Genomic DNA, 15,320 nt, shown 5'->3' with positions numbered 1-15,320 from the left:
TAAACCCTTGAGAAAAGACTATAAGACTGTGTGACAACACTTTATTGTATAATAATTATAATCTCCATTGCTCTTTATCTTACTCACAATAGACAGATTTTCAAAGTAATTAACTAAAGCAAAGCTGAATTGTTTAACAAGTCTCTGAAGTTGTTTATTGCATTAAGTACTGCTAGAATTTAATTTCTCAACCATAAGCACTTCATCAATTTGATCAACTAAAAGGCAGGGCAGTTCATGCATATTTTTTAGACAAGTTTTGTCTCCTAGGCATTTCTGTCACTAGCCTAAGTTTTCTACAGTAAAATGGCTGTATGAGGAAGGACACAGTCCTGGTGTCCTAGCAATGATTTAAATGCAGTACACTGTCAGCATCAATAACTTCAGTGGAACAAATAAGGAGAACACAAAATAACCACACAGCTGTACTGAATTTTGACATGGATTCCTCACACAGGATAACAGTGCTGGGATAGGTCACATTTGATAAGACATTCACGTTTTTATTTAATTAATAAGTAGTAAATTGTGTTTTGTCCATTTATATAGGATAACATGGATTCCAGCTTTTTTAGAAAACTAAAACCTATTACTAGCAACAGCTTAGTAACATTCCTCACTATTTCTTACTTAAATAAATGAAGGAGAAGGAAAGTTTAAGTTAAGTTATCTCCACAAGATCCAAAACTCTGGCTAGGCTCTCTGCATTTCAAATTCCTTTTTCAGGATTAGGGAAAAAGCAAAAATCAAAAGTGGCACAACACAATTTATACTGACATATATTTAACTTGAATACAATTATCCTTCTTCAGCAACTCTGAAATGTTCATTTTTATAAGGAAGATGCTAAATACTGATCAGTAAATTCCAAGTCTTATAAAAAGTAGTTATAATTCTGACCAAGAAAAAGGTCAGAGACTAAGGAGGCCATTTCCTCGTACTAGGAAAGGCTGAGGGAGCCTCCAGAAAAGATGTCTGAGAAGGGACCTCATCAATGTGTGTCAGTATCTAAAGCATGGGGTGTCAAGAGAACATTTCCAGGCTCTTCTAGGTGGTGTCAAGCAATAGGACAAGAGGCAGTGGGCAGAAACTGATGCACAGGAGTTCCACCTGAAGATGAGGAAGAACTTCTTTACTGTGTGGGTAACCTGGCACTGGAACAGATTGCCCAGAGAGGCTGTGAAATCCTGTGCCATGTGCTCCAGGGTGACCCTGCTTGCAGGGAGGTTGGACCAGATGACCCACTGTGGTCCCTTCCAACCTGACCCATTCTGTGCCAATTCTACAATTAGCAAATCTCTCGTTAGAAGCATGCATGCCACTTTTGAATATATACTACAAAGCTATTAGAAATAATTACTGAGGTTTTAAAATACCAACAAAAAAATAAAGAAATCACAGAACTGCAGACCTCATGACTTCACCATATTAATCTTGGTTGCAAGCAGACCTGGCCCTAACAAAGGTCAAAAACTAACAAAACCTTGGGACAGAATTTAGCCAAAGCCCATAACCATGTGGGCAATTCCTATTTTGAAATGCTCAGTCTTTTCCCAGATACTTTTCTTTCTTTGATATAGCAAGTTTTAAAGTATTTTTAAGGCAGCATATTCACAAAATATCTTTAGTTTATGGAAAATTTCTCTTATTATAGGAGCTTTCAACTCTCCATTTGCTCTCTTTTAATGCTTTGCCTTTCACAAGAATCAGGTTCACTACTGGCATGGAACTTTAAATTGGTTTAAGGTAATAAAGATGTAATCTAGACCCTCTTTAATTTTATGCTGAAGTAGGAAAAAAATATTTTATTACATCTTTTGAAATTAAGAATTATTGCTCTTGCAACGGCTGAATCAAGTTCCTCAAGGGAGGAAATATTTAGAAAGTCTTTTCTAATTGTTCTGGGGGATAGGAATTCCTACTTTGGTTACACTCATTTTCTGACTAAGTATTTTGGTACAAAAGGGAAAGAACTAGGACAACTATAATCCAAAGGGAAGGTATATCTTACTATCTATGCCCTAGAACTAAAATTCGGCACACAGGCAAGTGCTTTGTTTTGGTTTGGGTTTGTCATTTGTTTGGGTGGTAGAATTTTTGGTTGGCTGTTTTTTTTTTTTTTTTTCGGCGGGGGGGGGTGTATTTGTCTGTGGTTTTTTTTTTTGTTTTGGTTGGTTTGTTTTTGTTTTTAAAAAATACAAAATTTCTCTTTTCAAGCAAAAAGATATGACTACTATTCTTCTGTGGGGTCCAGAAGAAGCATGACATCTCCACATGTTTTCTCCATGCCTAACAGAACTACCACCTTCCTGAAGAAAACACAAATACCATTCAGAAGGCCTCTCTACAGTTACAAAGGACAGTGTCCCTCAGAATTTGCCTTCTACCTCCAGTTATTCCTGGTCTTATTGTAAGCTTTGGTTCCAGAACTATGTGAGGAGCTTTATGGGATAACCTCTTCTGATACCAAACTGTTAATTATCCAAAATTAAATGAGAACCAATCATTAACATAGGTCCTGATGTTCCATCTTCTTAAGCATCTGAACTTCAATCTGATCTCAAAAAAGGCAAATATTGTATGTAAAGGCAAATATTTACAGGCTATAAAAGTATGATCTTAAAAGCCTGCATCTAGAAGGACAATAGAGATATGCCCATAAAATTTCAAGGCAATGCTGCAAACTGCATTCCAATGAAGATCAGAATCTCACAGGTGGAAGGTGGTGGGGCAGTTTAGCTCAGACAAATTGGTTATGGTATTTTCACAACCTGAGAGTAACTGTTAAAGGCAAATAAGGACCTTGTGATGAGTTTTACAGTAAAATCTGTTATTTAATGCTAGAAAATACTTAAGACTAAGTCAGTTTATTTTAAAAAGAATCCTCAATCTTTTATTGCTACTAAAAATGATCTAGTGTCATTTTGTAGGACTGAAACAATAAACTTTCAAACTAGGAAAGAGTTAGTATCTACAAAAAAACCAAATTCCTTATTTTCCACTGTTTCTTCCAATTAGTCTTCTTTGACTACTGCTACTTAAATCATCAGCTGTCTTGTAGTTATGCCCATAATCTTTGGTCTGTAAGTAAGAAGTCACTTAAAACAGTTTATGATAAAAAAAATTCAATCAATGCTTTTATGTTTTTCTTTCACCAAGGCCACAGAGTTTATAGCTTAAACCTTATATCTATCTCTAAACATGTACTTTCAGTGTCCAATGCTATAAAATCATCACATGTAAATGCAAGACTTTGTTAAATTTAAATAAAATCACAACCAGAAAAGAATGGTTGTGTGCTGGTTTCCCAGATGGGTAATTGATTTATCTTTTTTTCTTATGATTTTATCACTTCAAGGCTTTTTTTTTTTAAAGTACTTATATGTTGAACTTGAAACAAGGCAGAACCCTTTCTGTACTACTGTGCCATTTGCATGCCTTCAACAGATAACAAACTTAGTTATAGTTTGCTGTTAATTTCAAAAACAGCCTTGCTGCTCTGCTGTGAAAATCCTAAATATAAACCTGTTCTTTTTACTCCATGTTTCCTATCCCATAAGCTGTATTAAGATACTGAATAAAAAGCCTTTCTTTCATTACACCTTGAAGAATATTGCAATAGGAATCAGGTATAAACAAATCAGAGGAGTTATAAATTACAAGGTAAAATAAATTCTCCCTCTCACCTCCCATTTCAGTGGGAGTTTTGCTCTAATTTATAAGGAATGGTATAGATTCACTACAAACAACAACAGTTTTAGCTTAAGAAATTACTCTATAGTTGGGTATAATTAGCACACCTTTATCATAGAGCAAATAAATAGCCTGTTACTTGTTTTGAAAGGACCATTAGTTACCAATGCTATCACATATCTTTGTACAGAATAAGTTTAATGCTTTATCAACCTTTTGAAAATATGCTTTTCATTATTGACTACACAAAAGAAGTACCACAAGTACTAATCTTGAAAACCAAATTGAGTATAAAACATATAGAACTACAGAAGTTGAAATTTCCATGCAACCTTGTATTACAGTAATGGTGTGCTGGTTTTGGCTGGAGTAAGTTTTCTTCCCAGTGGCTGGTACAGGGCTGTGTTCTGGATTTGTGCTGAACACAGGGTTGATGATACAGAGATGATTTTGTTATTGCTGAGCAGGGCTTGCACCTGTTTGTACTGCCTTGATAATACAGAGGTGATTTTGTTATTGCTGAGCAGGCCTTTCCTCCTGTTTGTACTGTCACTCTGGTAAAGAACTTGGGGGTGAGTGGAAGGAGACACAGCTGGGATGGGTGACCCAAACTGACCAGAAGGGTATTTCAGACCAAGTGATGCACACACTGACACAGAGTTGACATACTGGCTTGACCTCAGACCTGCCCTGTCACTATTAACTGGCTTGGTGTCAATGGACTGTTGGTTGAACCTGGTTACTGTGAACAGACCTTCTGCTTCTCTGCCAGGCACTGTGGCACTGCTTCCACAGTGATGACACAGCTCCTGTGCCTACCTTGTCCCAGCTAGCCTTCCTTCACCTTCCCTTTGCTGCTCCCCCAGACACATCCGAGCTCTGTCAGGCCTCCTGCCACATTTGCTTCATTTTCTGCATGTCAAAGTAAGCCATTCTTGTGCTTTGAGACGTTATTCTTGAAACAGCTCTTCAGAGCTCCTTTGCAATTCAGACTAATTCTCTCCTCAATCCTACCAAGCCGATCCCTGAACAAGACAAACATCTGTTATTATGTAGCACACAGTTCTAACCCTACTCATCATTCTGCTCACTTCTTTCTGGACATTACTCTTCTGCCCCAGACCACATCTACAACCAGTTCTTCCCTGTGAGCAAGTAAGGATAGCTGCCATCTCCCCCAGAGGAAGTTTTTTATGCTCTTGTGAAACATACCCTTCTATTTCAAGACAGTTTAACAGCCTTATAGTTATGGCAAAATCTGGTTTTAGGTGAATACAAAGCAGTTCACTTTCATTCTATACTTGTGCAGAGCCTTTTACCCACAAGTAATGCCACAGCTACCTCATTTTCCAGCTCCATCTTTTGGCATGCCATTCACATTCTACAACTTATTTGAAAAAAAACAAGGACTTTTACTTATCTGTTCAAATATTCACGTGCCATGTTCATTGTATAAACACACACAACATAATGCTCTTTTCCAAGGGACTAATATGGTCTCTGAATTAATATTTGCCTTCCAATGGATCTGCATTCCCCATGGGGTTTCTGTTGCAGCATGAGAGCAGGATCATTTATTCCCACCTATCTCCATCTGCATCTCTAACAGCTGAGCAGAGCTATACCAGTAGAAGTCATTTTATCACTATTTAAGAGACATTATATTAAAGACAGTTACAGCTTACACTGAACTTTCATATTTGCTTTTGCTAAATGCTGCATCCAAGCATATACACCAAGAATATTTCTTGACTTTCACAGGACCTCAAGTGTTCCAGGTATTAAGTACCACTAGCCCTAGTACTCAAATTCATCTGCTGGTAGCAGTAGATGAAAAAAACAACATACTATACAGTTCTGAAATAAAGCAGCTATATTTAAAAGCATATTATCAGAAAAATGACAACACAGTCTCACCTTGAAATGATTTGCAGGGTGTATTAGTTGATGTGCTAGCATCTGCTGATGAAATCTGGACATTATCCAAATTCTTTTCTTTAGATTTTGAGCGAGGATTTTCAAGAACCACCTCCTTTTCTCTACTTGAAGTCTGAACAAGAGAAGATGATGAAGTTTCACCATAGAGTCGTTTCAGTAATTTTGCCAAGAACACTGCAGGGTAAGAAAACTTTTTTTAATATGAAGAAATGCAGTGTTTAAAAAATATTTTAAGACTTCAGAAACCCCAGCAACTAACTGATATAAGACAGTTTCCCTCATGTTCCATGGAAGTCTGTTTTGAGTAGTCTCTACCTCTCACAGGTGAGACCGAAAATAAATATATTAAGTTCAAAACTTGAATTAGAAAAACAGTTTTAAAACACCGGAGTTCATTAGCAAGGTTACATTTAAAGTCTTCTATTTGACTACATTTTGGCAGTAAATTAACAGTACATTCACAAACTAAACACACATTAATTTTTAAAACAAGAATCTTTCCATGCAAGTGTCATAAGGCTGCTCAAAATGCAGGTCTCTTCTGGCACAGAAGCACTGCAATTGAATTACTCATTAAAATCAGTAAGCTACAACGATTTAATCACACAGAAACACCAGAAGTAGACAGCAGCAGAAACACATGGTAACTAGTTATTTCTACAGAATAATCAGTATTCTTATACGCCTCTTCTTCTTATGGGCCCATTTCTGACGACACTGACAATCTGCTATGAGTTAGTCAAATGCAAGTGTCATTTGATTAAAGAAATATATGCAAATAATCTACTCATTAACAAAACCATTACCTTTGTATATATACATGTACACTTCAATAACTTAAAAAGACATACTAAAGTATAAAGTATTACTATAAGTTTTTATCTGTTGCAAAGCAACATCTCTAGTTTCATGAATTCTATGTGGTCAAGGGGATATGGCAGTATGTGGGGGTGGGAAAAAAGACATCTGGAGAAAAATGTTATCTAAACTGCCACCTCAGATTTAATATACATTCTGTGGACACTACACAAGCAACCTGCTGCAAATTCATAATAAAATAATTCTGCCAAGTGAAAAGAACTTAAATTGTCGAAAGAAGAATGCATCCCACTGATGCTTAGCAGAAAAACACTTTATAGTCACATAACTTTTCAATAAATTACTTCACAACTTAAAAAAAACTCTTCATCCTTGAACCACCAGTCCTTGATAGACAAACTGGACCTCCAGTGTACCTTTGCAACTATGCTTTCTCATGTAAATGCTTAATCACATGAGAGAATGCTTTGCTATGGGCTATGATTACAGTTTCCAGATAGACAGACATGAACAAGGGACTGTGCATTTTCGTAAGGTTCCCTTGCCGGGTCAGTCTACAGCCAGAAAGACAAAAATCCACAATTAGCCTCCTCTGCTAAAGAAAGTACATGGAAATATCCAGCGTAATGAGACAAAGTTAACTGCCTTTTGCAGATCTCTGACTCTTAAGCAAGTTATCCAAGAGGTTTATCCTGAATCCTTTCCCCAAGTACTGCTGCTAACACTACAGCATTTTAATAAACTACAGTACAGCCATTACTAAATGTCATGGTTTAATGCCAGTAGGCAACCCAGCTGCTGGTTCACTTTCCCCCACATGGAATGGGGGAAAGAACCAGAAAGATAGGATTGAGACCATTCATGGGTTGATGTAAAGACAGTTTAACAGGTAAAGCAAAAGTCATGTACACAAGCAAAGCATGGAATCCATTCATCACTTCCCATGGGCAGGCAGTGTTCAGTGATCCCCAGAAAAGCAGGGCTCCATCACATACAATGCTGACTTGGGAAGACAAACGTGCACCACTTCCTCCCAGCTCTGTATGCTGAGTATGGCACCATATGGTGGGGGACACCCCTTGGGTCAGCTGGGGTGAGTTGTCCCAGCTGTGTCCCCTCCCAATTCCTTGTGCACTCCCAGCCTCCTCGCTGGTGGAGTGGGGTGAGGAGCAGAAAAGACCTCGACTCCATGTAAGCACTGCTTAACAACAACAAAAAGATCCCTGAGTCATCAACATTATTTTCACCACAAATACAGAAAACACATCACCACAGGAGCTGTTATGAAGAAAATTAACTCTAGCACATCCACAACCAGTACACACATTAACATTCAAGCACTTGTACTGAGGGAACTGTTCTTCCAAAGCAAATGATCATCGACATACTGATAAATCTAAATATGCAAATACATCTCCAAATCTGCTGAGAAGAGCAGCCTCCTCATAACTACGCTGTATTTTATGCTCTCCACCTTGAAATGTGATTTCCGTAGTCATCTCTCCCCCCAAATTACATCACCTTTTCCTTTCCATTTTTAAAATTGAGGGACTATATTCATACACACAATAGCATTACTTCAGAAAGCAAGACGAGACGTGCTGTGATACATTCATTCCTTCTAACTCCCATGGGAAGTTCTCCCCATCTTTAATACCTTTATTGAGAAAGCAAGCTGATAGAATGCCTGCCTTGGAGGGTATAAATACTGAGGAGGTTATTCTTTGATAAAAATCTCTTTCGCTAAGAAAGAAGTATCTAGATCAGGAACAGTGACAGATTCACCAAAGCAACATCCACTTGGCTGGAGTTTTCAGCAGACACTGGAGGAAGCAGTAAGGTGTGGAGAGAGGGAGCTCTTTACTGCCTGCAAAGTTTTCACATCTGCGTCAGAGCATCTCAGCACTGACACAGGTCATCTCTTGAGATAACTAGCAATTTCCAATAACCATAACAAAATAGAAGCGACAAGTGTTGACACACAGACGTTACAAGGTCCTTACTTGAAACCTGATGTATTTCAAGCCTTCTGAAGACAGCGGGAAGCAATGAATCCCAGCAGTTCACCTACCTCAGGTCAATGAAGAATCACAAAATCAGGTGAGTGGAAAGGGACCCACAAGGACCACTGAGTCCAACTCCTGTCCCTGAACAGCACCATCCTCAAGAGTCACATCATGTGCCCAAGAGCTTTGACTAAACAATTCTTGAGCTCTGTCAGACTTGGTGCTGTGACTGCTTCCCTGGGAAGCCTGCTCCAGTGCCCAAACACCCTCTGGGTGAAGAACCTTTTCCTGATATCCAACCTAAACCTCCCCTGACACAACTTCAGGCCATTCCCTTGAGTCCTGTCACTGGGCACCACAGAGATCAGGGTCTGCCCCTCCTCTTCCCCTCACAAGGAAGCTGTAACTGTAATGAAGTTCCCCTTCAGAGTTCGCCAGGCTGAACAGACCAAGAACCCTCAGCTGCTCCTCGTATGGCTTCCCCTCAAGGTCCTTCACCAACTTTGTAGGTCTCTTTTGATTGCTGTCTATAGCTTAGTATCTTTCTTACATTGTGGTGTCCAAAACTGCCCCCAGCACTGGAGGTGAGGCTGCCCCAGCTCAGAGCAGGACAATCCCCTCCCTTGGCTGGCTGGTGATGCTGTCCCTGATGCCCACCAGGACAGGGCTGACCCTCCTGGCTGCCAGGGCACTGCTGGCTCATGTTCAACTTGTCACTGACCAGGACCCCCAGGTCCCTTTCCATGGCACTGCTTTCTAGAAATCTCTCTCCCCAGTCTGTCTGTACAGCCAGGGCTGCCCCATGCCAGGTGCAGAATCCAGCACTTGCTGAACTTCCTATGGTTGGTGATTGCCCGGCCCTCGGATCTGTTGAGGTCTCTCTGCCCGGCCTCCCTGCCCTAGAGGGAGTCAACAGCTCCTCCCAGTTCTGTATTGTCTGCAGATTTGGTTAGTATGCCTAGGATCGCCAGAAAGTGCTGAAAGAACTGACTTATTTTGAACTGTTTGGAATCCTAAGTATATTCTAGTCTGAATAAAAAAGAAAATAAAAATCTGCCTGCAGCCCAAAACCTGAACAAAGTGGTCCTCAGTATAAGTGAACAAAGAAATTAGGCTCTGAGGAATACCCATTCTGCTATCCTCAGCAGCTTTACATACTCCAAAGCAGCACTCTGCTTTGCAATTAACAGTCTCAGAACTGAGCTACCAAAACATTTTTCAGATGACAAAGGAAGCTCTTTCCAGAGGGTTTTATTGCTGCAATTACTTGAAAAAAAGGTATTGTGTGATATCCACAAGCATTGGCTCAATCACAGGAGAATGGTCTTGCCTGATACTAAGGAGCAGTTCTTGCCTATTGAAAACCTCTCCTTAACCTGGTGTCTCTGGTACTGTTCAGCATCAGAGATCAGTCCATTTGGTAAGAACTGCTCAGACCCTTAAAATAACTACCCCTTAACAGAATATTAGCAATAAAGGAAATTCAAGCAAAAAATATCTACTTCCAGAAATGTATCTTACCTAGTAGAGTTTCAAAATGGAGTAAGCTTACTCTCATCATAGCCATGGCATAGTCAACTTAATAACCATATGGTTATTTCTTAACAATGTTTTCCTGTCAACATAACTGATGGAGGAACTGTACAGGTTCGTGTAGTCTTTTGATTCTGATTGGGCAGCACTGGACTTTCCAGGGACTCCTCAGTGACAAAAAGGAGCCAGTATTTTCAGACATGAGAACAAGCTGCAGTAGGTACCAAACAAATTCCATGGCTAATTCTTGACAACTCATGTCTGGAAAGAGTGAACTACAAATACATCAGAAAGCTGAAAAAGCACCAGGTGTCTACAGTTTGACATCACATAAAGAAAGCAAAGTGTAACTCCAAGAAATACAATGCAGAACACATGCTGGCTACTGATACAAATTGTCAACATCCATGACCTTTCTACTACTAATTTTGCAAGAAGAATAAGGAGCCTCCTTCAAATAAATGCATTTTTGACAGCTATGTATTAAATTGACACCTTGACTGAATTAATATAGACTATCCACAAACACACTGAAATAGCACTGCAGATTTATGAATATTCTGGGGTTGGCAACAGGACTTACCATGACTCAAAACTCAGTTAGGACTAGACTGCAACAAAAGCACGCTGAAGAACTAAACACATTAAGTTCGGAACAACATCAGAAACGTTCCTGTGCAGCAAGAGCTTGCTCAAAAACATTTCTGTGGAGAATGCTTGCCACATACTTTTGGCTACTTGTCATCCATACTGTAAGTACCCCCACCACATTTCTCATTTGGTTGCCTCCTGCCTACTTCAGTGGAAGTTGGGCAGCAAGAACAAAGTAAAATGGCATTGGGAGCACTGAACTCTGTGAAGCTTGCAAGTTGCCCTACTTGGTCTCTTTGTCTCTCCTACAAACAGAAGCTTTCCAAAAATGGAAGAATCGGGAACTTCTTCTAAAACCATCCCATGTGCAAGATGTGCTAATATGCTATTTCTGCTACAGCAGAAGGAAAGATAGTACAGCAGAATGGAAAAGGACGGAAAGAGCAGACAGAATGATAATCCTCATGCAGAACATATGGACAAGGCTTCATTAAAATCTTCAGTTCCTCTCTGTTAGTGAAGAATTGCTCTCCAATATTCAAATGGATTTAAATCCTTGAAGTCTCTTTTATCATGCAAGTACCACATCTCCTATGAAGGGAACAACAGGACAGTTACTTTATAACATGATCATAAAAATCACAGAACTGTTAAGGCTGGAAGGGACCTCCAGACATCACCCAGTCTAATCTAAAAGTTCAGAACAGGATCAACTAAAGCAAATTGTGGAGGGCCTTGCCTAGGAGGATGTAACAATCCCATTGCATGGATCATCTCCTCTTCCCTAATGATACCTGGACACTCTTGATCAGGTATCTTCAAGGAAACCACCTGGATAAGAGTTACTCTGGAAAAAGAGATGACTGTGTTTATCAGGACAAACATTTTAGAAGACTGCTACAGACAGAAAATGTTAGCTAGACTGCTATCCCTACCAGCTAGCAGGTAGAAGACTGATTATACCTTCAGGCCAGGAATCATTCATTCCTTTAAATGATGCCCCACAAAGTTTACTTTTCCTTTAACCATTCAGGGTAGTTTCATAGTTTGAGTCTTCTGGATCCTTTCTGAAAGAGTTGCTCAGCTGGCCAAACTGATGAACAAAGGTCTTTCCTCTGTGTTTATTTGGCTTAACACAGCGATTCTTGGGTCATGGCTCTGCAAGCCTCACAAAGACAAAGGCATTCAGTTTGTATTTCAGCCACCAGGGCAAAATTTAGTCTGAAGTTATGATGCCTGATGGCATGCAAGGTACCCTGTTTTGCCTGCAGATTAAACACTGCTCCAGAGACCTCAATGTCCACAAGACACCAGTTCTGCCAATGAGCTCTGAGTGCCCAAGATGTACTTACTAGAGATGACTGTGCACTGAGTACAGGCCCCTGTTAAACAGAAATCAATACACAGAACCTCCAAGGATAACTAAATTTATTAACCTTGACCTTAACTTCCCAATACAAGCAAAAGACACAGACAGCCACACACACACACTGACCTTGGAAAAAACAAAACCTCCAATCATCAAGCCCCACAGCCAAAACAGCCCACACAAAACAAAAAGGAATCAGCTGAAAGCTCAAAGACCCCAAACCATTCCTAGAAATGGCAGAGACCAAAGGCTTGAATTAAGTCAAGAGAGCTTGTGTGTGTGCACATCATATTCTAGTCCTGAGGGAAATGAATAGCTAAGGAAGAAAGAGAGTAATTAACCACTACAAAACATTCCATGGCAGCTGAAGAGGGTATCATTTCCCCACTCCCACTCATTTTTACCAAAAACGTTAGAGCCATGCAGGGATATGGGAAAAAGAACAGTGCAGTGACACGCAATTACATTCTGTGCAGCTTGACAGTTCAGATCATCTAAAGGTGTATCTAACATCTAAGATGCAATGCTCTTTTTCAACTCAGGAGAAAGAAACAGAAAATGTGACTTTCTTGCTATCAGCAAGGTCAGTTTTGCCAAGAGTGACATATTTCCATTTCACCATGGACAGTGCATGCAAACCAAAGCAAAGCACTGTAGCAGTATCATGGGAATAACAGAATTGATCTTTCCAGCTGGGGAAAAAAATAGTGAAATATGTGGAATCCTAGCTGTGATCCAAGTACAGTTTTACATACACAGGAATGGGTACAGTATTTTGCTTTGTGTTCCCAGTCTGCAAGCAGTCCTCATCCTGCAGGCGAAGCTATGGTAACAGGCTCTTACAACAGCAGCTAAAGGATAAAAAAAGGATAAAAAAATCAAGGACTGCAAGATTTGCAGCAGAAAATTCAGGCTGAAGCTGACTGTCTCTTTCAAGAGGCACTTCTAGACAAACATAGAAGCTAACAGTTTACAAGATCTTGTGTTTAGTCAAAGAGGAGGCCATTCTGCAGATCATCGACTACAACTTCAGTCTCTACACTTCACATAAAATACATCTATCTACAAATATATAGTCCTTTCTTCCAAACAGCACTGCTATTTTATGACATGCTTTCTTGAGGAAGACACCAAGTAATTTTTCAGCTTCATATTTCAAGATAGAATTCACTTGCATCTTAACACCAGAAAATGTACTACTCCATCGTGGCTGAATGACTGGGAGAAGTACTTTTACACACCTACCTACACTGAGACCCAAAAACTTGCACCTCAATACTTTTAATATACTTCAAAAGACTCTAGAGGAACTCCATAATTCATATCAGGGTTTTTTTCTAGTGCCTTATCACCTTTGGCATAAGACACATACACACAGACCACGTTTGCTATTTAGATTTGAAAAACTTGACTGTTTTCAGCACTTTTTTCTTCCTCTCCTTACTAGGTTAAAGAATCCTACATTATATAGGAAAATGTTTCCCACTGGAGATTTCCCTACAGGTTAGAAACCTTGATTCTGAAGTCTCTTTTGGCCTGGAAAGCAGTCTCAGCCTCACATACATAACCTTTAATTACCTGCCTTTGTCAAGAGAGCTCTTTTTTTGAACAAAGGCTGTTCATCCCATTTCTCCCATAAGCTATGACATTGCTTGGTTGTTGTGAGGTTTTCCTGGCTTTGCCTTTTGAACTCCAAAACTGAGACTGAGTAGAAACACCATGGTGAAATGCTGGTATCACAAGCCGATTATTTTAAACTTGACTAGCTCCTTAGACAAACTTTTAGTTTTACAAGACTCACAAAACTTTAGTGACATATTAAAGGGAAAAATTTGTACAGTTCTTCACAGGATGTCTACACAAGGTGGGAATGGTCCCCTTTACAAGTATACAATTGGTCTCATTTACATTACACATAACAGATCAAAACCACATAACAAATTAAAACCATAACAGATGGTTTTAACACCTAAAGCTATTATTACATATTTAATGGTGAAATGCACCCACACGTGCTATTTGGGAATGAAACAATGGAAGGATTTAGTTGTATCCAAGGTCCAAGAATTCTGTGCTTGAACTACTAGGTATCAGCTGCATCTCAGTATGGTTGTTAACCAAAAGGTCACAGGGAGCTGCATAAGAAACAGATACTATCATTTTATATCTAGTGTGTAATAGTAACTCCACAACATCAACCTTTGTCTCAAGACCACCGACGTATTTCTCACTGAAACAGCATCTATTAGTCTTCAACATCCCATTAGCTAAAAAAATCAGACGCTAATTGCCCAAATTTTACACCTGTCATATTCTTTATTACAGGTTCGAGAACCACAGTGGGAAAAAAAATTCATTTTTGTGCTCTAAAGTAGTAGTTGATAAAATATGTCTCCATTTATCTTTTTATTTAGCATTACTTTTTATAGCACATGGAAGCTCACTTTGTTATCTAAAACTCAGTAATATAGAATTCTCCTGCCTGTGAGATAAATAAGCTGCAGCTGTTCAAAAGTTAAGTATATGGCACATATCAGGAAGATTGAAAGGTAGGAGAGGAAAAGAATATAGTGGTTAAACACCCCATATCTATCTATGTATTCACCTAAATTAAGCAGTTATTACAAAGAGAGATTGACCTGTGAGCCTCCAGACCAACGCAGTTCATAGCAATTGCAGATACAAACCAGTAACTTATTGCTAGAAAAAGCCAACATTTATTTTCTCTTCTTAGCTTAAAAGAAACTTATTCAGCTAGACCAAGCACAGGCCCTGTCACATTGCAGTTTCAAATCAGTAAGACTGGTGTTAGATCTGTCAGCAAATTCTACATGAGTGTGTAGTTCAACAAGAATCTGACTAATAGATCGTGCTATCCTGTCTCAACAAAGGTTTTAGAGATCTGTCAGTAGGCCACCTTAATTGCAGCCACAAGCTCCTAGACATCAAATAAACTTGACATGACAAAGATGATAAGAAGCTACCTTAATTGCAGCCACAAGATCCTAGACATCTATTAAACTTGACATGACCAAGATGATATGAAGTTCACAATGAGAACACCAGGATTTTAGGAACAGCTCTGCTGTTCCTAAGAACCTTATCTGCCTTGTAGTGATACCCTGCAAAATATGTATTGCTACTGCACTCCTGGGAAAACAGAGCATCTTCACTATGGTTTCAATTTGTGCATATTATCCATCTTCTACAAAACTTAGAAATATGTTTCTCATACTGCACCATTATCTTTTTCTTACTTGATACAATCAAACACACTTCACTGAAAACATCTAAAGATATCTCATACTCCCTTACCAAAGCTCAATTTTGGTGACTATTATTATTATTATTAATAATCATAATTCTGGCCA

The 15,320-nt window shown here is 39.1% G+C and overlaps 1 protein-coding gene across 2 annotated transcripts in view; it reads right to left on the bottom strand.

The window, feature by feature from the left end:
* Window positions 1-15,320, bottom strand: part of ERICH1 (glutamate rich 1) — a 66,779-nt gene that overhangs the window by 45,918 nt on the left and 5,541 nt on the right. Inside the window, exon 2 of one of the 2 annotated variants that reach the window (XM_054629989.2) lies at window positions 5,611-5,805. The exons of the other annotated variant lie outside the window; for it this stretch is intronic. Coding sequence (XP_054485964.2) covers window positions 5,611-5,805 — 195 coding nt within the window. The remainder of the gene's footprint in view (window positions 1-5,610; window positions 5,806-15,320) is intronic. 2 annotated transcript variants of the gene reach the window in all.

The sequence above is a fragment of the Agelaius phoeniceus genome, chromosome 3, assembly GCF_051311805.1.
Source record: "Agelaius phoeniceus isolate bAgePho1 chromosome 3, bAgePho1.hap1, whole genome shotgun sequence".
Classification (NCBI taxonomy): Eukaryota; Metazoa; Chordata; class Aves; order Passeriformes; family Icteridae; genus Agelaius; species Agelaius phoeniceus.
This window is presented reverse-complemented; position numbering and strand designations above follow the sequence as displayed.